This window comes from Poecilia latipinna, unplaced genomic scaffold, assembly GCF_001443285.1.
Source record: "Poecilia latipinna isolate Pla-1442-1.1 unplaced genomic scaffold, P_latipinna-1.0 Scaffold1668, whole genome shotgun sequence".
Taxonomy (NCBI): Eukaryota; Metazoa; Chordata; class Actinopteri; order Cyprinodontiformes; family Poeciliidae; genus Poecilia; species Poecilia latipinna.
The window spans coordinates 157,175-167,931 of record NW_015114284.1 but is presented as its reverse complement, the minus strand read 5'-3'; the positions used below and the strand labels follow the sequence as shown (position 1 = coordinate 167,931).

Sequence of the window (10,757 nt, the reverse complement as noted above, 5' to 3'; positions counted from 1 at the left end):
CATACATGAGTATTTTTCTTAATTTTACATACAGTATATAGTTTTTTTTTATTTCCTGGTGTCAAAATGCAGTACTCCAACAACTAAATGATTTGTCTAACAAAGATGTATCCATGTCTATCATTTTAAAATACGTATAAAAAATTAAAACAATGAAAAAATAGGTAAGTATTACATTTTTGGTTAATTGCAGTGATAATTATTTACATTTTTGAATAATTTACAAAACACATAATTGAGTGTGAGCACAGCTCACTAGGTTTGTATTCATCACATTAAATTAAACATACAGAACGCATATCTAACTGTTATGTGTGATGTTAGCATGGCATTACATCAAATTTCCAATTTAATTAGACAAGAAGAATAGCTTATCAACTAAAAATACAAAAATTAATTTAATAAAAATGTAGTGTAGTAAAGAGTTAGTTACACCAAGACACTCATGTTAATAAAGTATAACAGATAATAAAATTTAAAAAAAGCACAAATACATGCTAATGTACAACGAGTACACTAACAAGACATCATGCTGTGCGCTCTGTGTCGTTCTCTCTTGAGATGCCGTGAGACATCTTTTGGCCTGAATGGGATGAGAACAGAAAAATTGGAGTTCCAAAATATTTCAATTTAATATTTTAATTTTGAGGGTCCTGAGCCCTCATTTTATATTCTTAGAGATAACACCAAACGGAGCCAAAACTGAATACAGACTAGTCAAGTTAGAGAGACTCAGATCTACATGACCAACACACACAGGGGCAACAAAAACTGTTCGTATGTGTGCGTCAGCTGGACTTTATTTCTGCTACCCACATGCGCTCACACCCAAAGAAATCACTGAGCACTTCAGAGAGGTAAAAATAAAATAAAATAAAGTCCTACAGTTCCTTCTGCAAGAAATATTCAGTTTGACCCTGGAAAAGACAATATAGGTCTTTTGTTCACCCCTGAGCAGAAGTTCAGAGCGAGCAGCGCTCACTTCAACCTGCAGTGTAAAAAACAACATTATAATTTAAAACTTCTCAGAAGTGTGAGCACCTCTCCTAAATGTGTCCATGCACAACATCTTCACTGAGTAGCACACATTCTGTGCTGAAAGACCAGGATTTGAGGTGAGGACCTTCATGCTACAAGGCAACAGTGCTACCAATGCTTCCACCATGCAGCCCAGCTTGAAACCAGATGTCATCTATTATGCCATTAAATTAATAAAATATATTTCAAAAAAGGAGAATGTCCAATTTGCCTCATTTTGCTAAGCAAGTCTGCCTGACATAGTAAAGCAGACGGACCCATGATGCTGGTTAGCTGTCAGAACAAAACATTTGGAAAAAAGGAGAAAAAATATCAAACTTTGTTCTTTTCAATGTTAGCATCTAAATGTTTTCTATTTGACTCTCTATATTAAAAATTTAAATAGAGCAGATTGTTCAGGTTGGAAGTCAATTGGCATATATCATCAGGTAGAGTAACTATCTAGAGATAGTTTTATAATCAGTCACCTGACTGAAACATCTCATAAAAGATTAATCATAAAGGCTACAGTCCAAAACTGACAACCGCTATGCATTAAGGGTAGATACTCCACTTGAGCCTTTTATACATTTATTACATGCGTTTACAAACAGTAAAACAAAGTTGTTGTGTATTTTTTTTTTTTTTTTTTTTGCTTTAAGCACTTTAAGGTTTTGCTACCGTTAGTATGCTTGGCACAGTGGTGACAAATACTGCAATTAAAACAATATAGGAACACAAAAATATCTGCAAAAAACATGGTATCTAATAAATTATTGACTCTATTAAAAAAATTATAAACATATTTGTATGTATTTAATAGATGTGTTACAGTTTTATTTAAACTACCATTATAAATATTGATGTAAACAGTTTATTAAATTTTTTGGATTGTGGCACTTTTGGCCCTCTATAGAGGGAGCCTAAAATATATTTGCAACAGCCTGACTATATATTTCACTCTAAGAAAACTTTTGCCACTATTTGTATGTTTAGCATAATGATGACAAATACTGCATTTAAAACACTAATGAAAACAAAAAACCTTGATTAAAAAACACTGTAGCTAAGAAATTACTTTCACTTTTAGATAAGTATATACACATTCACATTTTCCTTTATTTAATGGGCATGTTACAGTTTTATTTAAACAACTTGTGTATAAGTTTTGAAGAGTTTATTTTATTTATTTTATATGTGGCAGCTTTGACCCTCCATAAAAGGAGCCTAAGACAAATTTAGGATAACTGGAATATTTCATTCTAAGTATGTTTAGCACAATCATGACAAATATAGCAGTACAGAAACACAAAAAATCTGATAAAAAAATAAACATTGTATCTAATAACTTGCTGACACATTTGTATTTATTTAATGTACATATTAAAGTTTTATTTAAACAACCAATATAAAAATTTTCATTTATAGTGTTTATTAAATTTGTTGGATTGTGGTTCTTATGTGCTTCCATATAAAAGAGCCTAAGACAAATTTAGGATAAATATATATTTCCTTCTAAGAAAACTTTTTTTGTTTTACTGTTGGTATGTTTAGCACCACCATGACAAATATAACAATATAGAAACGCAAAAAAAATCTGATAAAAAATAAACATTGTATTTAATAACTTGCTGACACTATTAAATAATTATAAATACATTTGCATTTATTTAATGTACATACTAAAGTTTTATTTAAACAACCATTATATAACTATTAGCTGAAATCGTTTATTCATTCTTTGGATTGTGGCACTCTTGACCTTCTATAGAAGAAGCCTGTAACAAATTTAGGAAAGCCAACTGAGAAGATAAAAAAAAAAAATATGTCGTAGAACAGTGGGCGCCATATTGGACAGAAACACAGACGGGATTTATGGAGAAATCTCTCAGATGTTAGCTTCCGCTTTCACACTCTCTAGCGGGGGATGCACAGCTTTAAACACCGGGGCAATGTGGCCTGCTTTTTGCCGTCAGGGCCTGCCTTGCGCGCGCGTCTGTGCGTGTGTATGCGCGTGTGTACGAGCAAGGCCTCCACTTCGCAGTCATACGGTGTGTGAAGGCAAACATGTCCTCGAAGGCAAAGAAAGCCCCTCCATTCTTGCGGCGGCTTCCTCCCATCCTCTGCCTCGGTGAAGAAGAAGCCATTCGCGCAGACCTCGGAACATCACCGGCTCCAAAATTCCAAGTGTTCTGCGGCCCCGAATGGCGTCACCTGATTGGCCGAGAGCCTATCAATCACGGCTTTAGCCGCACCCCTCCCCCCATTCAACCACTCGCCTCTCTGTTCCAGTGTGTTTACTACACTGCCGAGCATAAGGGGAGACACTCGTCTTCACATGCACTGAACCCACTAAGAAAACCAGTTTTTAGTTGTATTCGTAAGGAAACCTCCAAGAGATCAACATGCCCAAGAGAAAGGTACGTATTCTCGAAATAATAAAAATATTTGGAGGGGCAAATCAGTCATTAATCCAATGCAAACGATTGTGAAGACATCCCTCAGAGACATTACTTAATTATAACGCAACGTATAACCGTTCTCCGTCGCTGGGGATTTTTGCCTGCTTTCTACATATAATGTACATTTTTTGTGTGGTGGAATGAATATTTTCCCGCTCGAACACGGCCTTTAAAGCGCGTGTGGAGTGCGCGAGCCGCTGTCCTTTGGGGGAGTCAGAAGTCTCTCTCGGTCTCCATGCAGTTAAAGCACAAGCAGCAGCCATGCTTTGCAGCTCTCTTCCACCTTCGTCGCCCGACCTACCGAGAACAAAACGCTTCGCTTATCGCCGCGGGCCCACCGAACCGCCGGGAAGTAGCGCTAGAAAATGCCCCGGAGCCCCCGCTTTGCGTTTTGACCGCGAAATCGGACATTCGCCGCGGCGTTTCGGTAAAATTATATATTTTCTCTCTTTGTTCGTAGTCCCAAATGGCTGCAGTGGCGCGCCTCTGCCGCCGGGTGGAGCCCGCGAGCGCCCCCCAGCAGGTCCCTCCCCCCTCCTGAAAGACTCCCGCGCCAGCGTTCAAATCCGAGCTGCATGCATTGAATGAAAGAGCCGGAGGGGGAGTGAGGCGGGGGAAAAGCGGGGCCTGGACCCTCAAAATGTGGCTCCAGGGAGCCGCATGGCGCGGCTCCTGCACTCCGTTCCTCAATCTACGCATCATGGCCATATTTTAAGCCCACAATGCATTAAATCCACCTGGATTCGGATTTCTTATTTTAGTTTTCATGTGAAATTGAAAAGTTTTTCCAAGGGGTTTGCGACTTATCGGAATGTGTGCCAGAACCACACGGAAGCTGCCTACTTACAGTAATAGACCGAATATTAAGCTCAGGGATGTTATTTCTGATTTATTTCCTCATTTTGAGTTGTTTTTGTTTTGTTTTTCAGGCACAGGGAACAGAAGGAGGAGATAAGGAGGAGGTGAGCGGAGCGGTATCCTCTGGTGCCGTTTCATTACAACGCAACCAGTTTACCGGACATGCTTTCTGTGTTCGGTTGAATTTAAATGTGTTTTCCCACCAGCTGCCACATTTTATCCAAACTTGACCGTAATCTTTTCTGTTTCAGCCCCAGAGGAGATCAGCTCGGTTATCGGCGGTAAGAATCTCTCACTGATCACAATTAGTTTGACTAACTTCATTAACGAACACGCTAAACATCACGCAGTCCTTCTGGATACCGGAATATTTGTAACTTTCAATAAATATCACATGACTCCTCTCAGGGAGTAAAATGAGGCATCTGACTATTATTTTATTCTTGGTTGCTTTTTAAACCGGAATCATGTCAACATGAAACAAATAAAAGTGATTTGTTTAATGACAAAACTATGGAATTTGTCCTGAACATACTGCTTTCACATTATGTAGCTAAAACAAGGATTAGGAAACAAAATAAACTTTAGTAGTAGGAACCAAACGATCAATTGGCTATAAATAAGTGAGATCGATAAAAATAAAAAAAGTTCAGGAACGTGAGGCGTTATGTGTAAATGGAAGTGATCATTTAAATCGTTCTCTTATTAGAGGAGCAAATCGTCAGATTTAGTCAAATTCAGGAAGTCAGATCTGCTGAGAAATTTAAAAATGATTATTATTGGCGTGAAAAATCCTGACTAATTCATCAAACAGTTAGAGTTACCAAGAAAAGTCTATCAAGTGAGTGAAAAAGAAACGTATATCCATTTTCTGACTTCGAAAACTGAAAAATAAACATACAAGCAAACTTTTTAACATTAAAGTTTAACAGCAACTTTTAAATGCGTACCTGCAGCGCGAGGAACTGTTTAAAACTTGGGAATCGTCTTTGAGATGGTAAAAGTACAACATAATTAGAAAACAAGCTTTGAAAGCATAAAAAGTTTAGTGACTTGCTTTATATGCATTTCAAAGTTATTAAACATGAATTAAAGAAAAGGAAAAGAAGCATTCAGTCGCGTTTTTGCTCTAAAACTTTTTTCTGGTCGTTAAACTTCCAGCATTAAGAAAAGTTTGGATTCAGAAACACAACAGAAAGATGGGTGGGGGGGGCAGTAAATGTTCAAAATAAAGCGTTGCCAAGAGTAACCGGGCGCCGTTTGCATCCCCAGAAACCAGCTCCTCCCAAGCCGGAGCCAAAGGTGAAGAAGGCGGCAAAGGTAAGGGGGCGGAGTCACCCGTTTGGGCCAAACCGCTTCTTATAAGACTCCGTTTTCTCCTTCTGTCGGCTCAGGTTTGTTTTTTTGTTTTCTTCTTGTTCTCTCTTCGGCAGAAAGAAAAGGCGGTGAACGACAAGAAGGAGGACAAGAAGACCAAGAAGGCAAAGGAGAACGCCGAGGCAGAGGCCAACGAGGAGAACCACTCTGAGAATGGAGAGGCCAAGACCAACGAGGTGAGGCGGCGACCGCGTAGCGTAACGCCCCACCGAACCCGCCCAGCTGACGTTTTTCCCCTCTGAACCCCCCCCACAGGTGGAGGCAGCCCCCGAGGAGGCCAAGGAGGAGGCCAAGTCCGAGTAGCACCACTGCCCCCCCCCAACCTTCTCCCCTGACCTCCGACCCCTCCAGATTCCTCCTCCTACTCTACATCCACCTCCCCTTCTTCTCCCCCCTCTCCCCCCCCTTACCCCTTCCTCAAGTCTCTCACATGGTTTCCCCCCTCCGAGGCGTATTGTTAACAGAGGAATATTTTTATCAATGATTTTATAAGTATCCGTACAGATTTTTAGCACAAAAAAGCGAAGCTGATTATGGAGCGCCCTTGCAGACTTGCAGTGGTCATATCAAGTGTCTGCAGGCAAGGAATAAAGAAAAAAAAACCACACTAAAATCTTTTTTAAATGGCATTTCATGATTGTTGAAGGCTTGTTTGGTGTAGAAAGCGTGTCCCTTTTTGCCGGATTGGCTAATGTCGTGAGTTGTGTATTACTGTGTTTATTTCCCCTCCGACCCCACAATCTCTCTCTCTCTCTCTCTCTCTCTCTCTCTCTCTCTGTCTCTCTTTCTTTCACTCTCTTTCTCTCTCTCCTTCCCCTGCTCTGTCCCACAAATTAGACTACCCACACCCACCCGCCCCCCTCCCGACAGATCAGCCTTTGTCCATCTTTTATTAACGGTTCAGCCATGTTCATGTGGGTGATTCTTTTAGACCTCTAAATGTGCAGTGAGTTCCCCCTTCTCCCTCTCTCTCTCTCCCCTCTTCTGTTTTTTTTTCTTTTTTTTTCCCCTTTTGTTTTATGGTCTTGTTTCTTTTCTCTTTTATTTCACTTAAACTGTGTTTTAAACAAACAAACGAAGAAAAACAAAAAAAAGGTGTGTTTAAGCGTGTTGTCCATAAGAAAGAGGAAGACGAACAAGTGAAACATTCCGGGAAACAGCGATTGCCTCCGACCCCCGTCTCCTTAGACGACCCTGCGTGTTAAATAAGATTAAAAAAAAAAAACTTTGAAAAAACAAAAAAAAATATCAAAAAAATACAGCTCCTGCTCCATCCGGGCTGTCGCGTCAGCTTTTCTAAACACTCGGTTTTTGGGTTTTTTGTTGTTTTCTCTTTTTTTTCTCTCTCTCTCTTTTCTTTTCCTTTTGTTTGTTTTTATTGAATTTGGATTCCTTCTCTAACTAATGCAGGTGTCTGGTCCCTCTCTTATGTTCTGAAATTCTCTTAATAAAAACAAGTCCTGGAAATTTTCCTCGAATCATCGTCTCCAGTGTGCTTTTTTTTAAAAAAGCAAAACAAAAAAACCTGGTATCTCCCTGTAAATAAAAGTTTTTCTCATTAATATTCATCTTAAGCAGTAGTTCATTATGTTGTCGAACTTAAAAAAAAAACAAGATGTAATAGAAATCACTACTTTGACAAGTTATTTTGACATGTTGGATCATATTTGTGGAAAGAAAGAGGGTGTCTGCATCCTTAAAACGTCTTAAATTCATGTATCTGAAATGAAGACCTTAAATTGTCTTAAATTCATTAGAAAATATGCAAGGTGGCCTTAAAAACGTGAGTGAAAGGTCTTAAATTGTGTTGTGGCAGGGCAAAATGTAACCTTAGCCTCGTGTGTTCTGTGTGGTTTATTTTTCTCTGAGTTTTCTGTCAGGCAACAGTTTGAGTCGCACACAGACGTCTTCGTTAGGTTCTGTGACTCAAGGCGGTTGAGGCTACCACTAACTAGCAGCTAATAAATCCTTGCTAGCCTGCTAGCTTTATTCCATCTATCATTGGCAAGTGTAAAATATTGCCAATCGGTTAATGGCAACATTTGTCTTTGCCACTGGCTCAGATCTGTTGCCAACCTGTGTGATGCTACTTGCGTTCTGTGCAAAAAAAAAGGATGCTTGGCAGTACTGTATAAATTATGTAATTTCATCTTGTACATTTCTATCCTGATAAAGGGCTTAAATGTCACTCCTATCAGTCTTGATAAAGTCTTAAGAAGACTTATATTTGAGTTGTTGGAACCCGACGAAACGTCGACTGTTTCCCTGCGAGAGGCCGACTCCAGCCAGCCTGCTTTGTCTAGTTAAACAGATAAAACACTGTGAGGTTTCAACTGAATCAGCCACAGGTTTGCAGCAACAGCTGTGCCGCTGCTCTAACCCCATCACTAAATGCTTAAATCCACCCTTCATCCCTCGTCTTTTCGCCAGTTACCGAAATGCCCCAGTAAATGACGGCAGACTCGACGACTGACCGGAGGCCTTCTGCGAAGCCTGTCGTAATTCTGACTTTCAGCCTGCATACCCGCTCAGACGAGGGCATGGCGGCGGGCATCTTTGTCCATTTTTTACCCTCCTTCGTCTCTGGGTTCACTCACTCATGTTAAACCCTCGGTGAACTGACGCATGAGCACCGTGGCCCACATTCACCTCCCCACCCCCCGACAACCCCGGAGCAAAAGATCATAGGCTTATTTAGCAGCGTGGCATGGAAGGAGCTCCAGATTTAGTTTCTGCACAGAGACGTTTGCATGTACGGCCTGATGGAGCAGGCACAGCCTTTTCAGCGTGTGCATTTGCCTGCAGCACTCACAGCGCAGTGTGATCTGAGCGCGAGTGTGTGTGTACGTTTGCCGCATTCTTTCCCCTCATGTCCGCACCCATCTTTTCATTCTTTTGCCCACAGGTGAAAATACACATGGATTCACACGTGTCATGGTGATGTCAAAGTGATGCATATTTTTTTATTTTTATCTTTTTATTTACAGGATTTCAGGAATGCAGCTGACTGCAGTAAGCCCTCTTGTCTACACTTCAAAGCAAAGCCTTTGTGTTCTTTAAGCCCTGAGTCTCTTACAGGTTTTTAACAAACCTTGACTCCATGTTTGTTTGTTTGTTTGTTTTTTAAGACATATTTTTTTCTTCAGCTATTGTGTGCAGCACACGCAGCGCCTCTGACCTGCATTGTCATGGCCGAGCACTGGGCACCATTTTGTCGATACTTTGTGTTTGCAAAACCGGAGTGTTGCAACTTTCCGCCGCTAGATGGCAGCATTGTTCCACATTTGCAGCTGCATGCGCGGAGCGGTTGAAACGCTCTCTGGTGGAGTTTTGATTCCCGCGCCTTGCATTTGATTACAGATGCATTAGAACCTCAAACTGGTTACTGAGAGATTATAGAATATAATTCACATCTTGCTTCCTCTCAGCTCTTTTAGAGATATTACAGAATTTTCTGTCTTCTAAAACATTTACACTGACAACAAACCTCAACTGGACAATGAAGTGCAGATTTACACTGCAGCACTTCACGAATAGTTAGCTAAAAAGCACACAGAAGAAGGGGAAACACCTTTCTATTCTGCTTGGCATTCAGCTAGCATTCCTGCTAACATGGTGGCTATAGAATAGAATAGAATAGAATAGAATGGAATAGAATATTTCTTTCAGGGGAAATTCACATGTACCAGCAGCAAAGTGACAGGCAAGTGAAGAAGATAGATTGACACAAAGATATTTTTTTAAATATATAAAAACAGAAGCTAGAAATAAGAGACTGCACAAGAAGGGCAAAATTACTTTATTACAAACAAATATAACAAGTTCAGTTAATAAAAGTAGAATAAAAAGACGTGGAACTGAGTAGAATGAGTAAAAATTTACAAACTGTGCGTGTGTATTAGATTTAGATTTGACAACATTTTGCGAAATGTAAACATGAAGCTAATAGCGAAAATTCAACCTGGAAGACTCCATCCCCTCCGTTCGTCCATCGGCGTCATGCTCATCTCCGACCTCAGCGCTGGACCTCACCTGGCGTGTCCAATCATCAATCAAGCTCAGCATAAAAGGATCCACACCCAAGTTGTCGGCCGCTTCCCAGCTGCGTTCAACCCACCACCTCCCCTTCTCCACCCACATCCTTCTGCTCTCCAGGATGGCACCCTTTCCAGACCTCCACCACCAGTGTCGGGCCCCGGGGGAGAGCATCCCTAATCGGTTATCGGGATGTTCATCGAGTTCACATCAAATCTCAGCTCAGATCAGCTGCCGGGGCCCGAGCGCCAAAGAACTGTTATTCATTGCTGTCATTAAACCTTTTAATTGTTCCCTTTTCTTCGTCTGAGTCTTTCCAGATTGAAATGGTAATATATTCCATTTTAAATGTGAAGAAAGTAGGTTAAATGTGAGAAAAGTAAGCTAAATATTAAAAAAGACTGCTAAATCTTTTGCAAACAAATTTTACACTTGGTGCCACATAGGAAGGGCAAAAAAACCCCCCAAAAAACTGTTCAAACAGAGATGTGTAAACATCAGCTGGGTTGTAAACATCTAATGATTTTGTTGGGCGCAGTGATGTTCTAAAGTCTAAGAGCTGCTGGGAGGAAGGACCTTCGATGAGACTTCTTTGTGCACCCTTGATGCCGCAGTCTGTCTTTTGATAAACTGCTGCTCTATACTAGATGGCTAAAATTTTTGACAAAGATTTTGAGGCATTTTATCTTGTCTGCCTATCATTAAAATCCTTTTAATGGAACCAATTTGGCCTGACCCTCTTCACAAACACCTTTCATTGTTGCTAATTCTTTCCACAATTTTCTGAACAAAGCCTGAATATGAGGGGAAAAATCTGATTAGAACTTGGAAATAGAAATGGGGAAATAAAGAGATAATTACAGGGATCCACTCAAAATAACTGATCAGTTATGCCTTATATTATGACGTCACTAGCGGGATGTGCACCTGGAAGTTTGTTTTTAAGGGGTGAATTTTTATCTTGAATAAATCACAATGTCAAACAGATCGAAAAACGGAAACATGACA

General features: G+C 40.3%; 1 protein-coding gene across 1 annotated transcript; it reads left to right on the top strand.

Annotated features, from left to right (window-relative positions):
- The first annotated feature begins 3,283 nt into the window (after positions 1-3,283).
- On the top strand, positions 3,284-6,093 carry hmgn6 (high mobility group nucleosome binding domain 6). Its single transcript, XM_015059922.1, has 6 exons — positions 3,284-3,437; positions 4,409-4,441; positions 4,589-4,618; positions 5,610-5,657; positions 5,771-5,890; positions 5,970-6,093. Exons 1-6 carry the CDS (start codon positions 3,423-3,425, stop codon positions 6,015-6,017), a joined length of 294 nt encoding a protein of 97 aa, XP_014915408.1. The 5' UTR covers positions 3,284-3,422; the 3' UTR covers positions 6,018-6,093.
- The last annotated feature ends 4,664 nt before the right edge of the window (positions 6,094-10,757 follow it).

What these genes read in the sequence shown, in the direction of transcription:
- hmgn6 (XM_015059922.1), top strand. An exon ending in AAGGAGGAGATAAGGAGGAG is followed by an intron (nt 4,442 to 4,588) that starts GTGAGCGGAGCG and finishes TTTCTGTTTCAG; the next exon opens with CCCCAGAGGAGATCAGCTCG. An exon ending in AGGTGAAGAAGGCGGCAAAG is followed by an intron (nt 5,658 to 5,770) that starts GTAAGGGGGCGG and finishes TCTCTTCGGCAG; the next exon opens with AAAGAAAAGGCGGTGAACGA.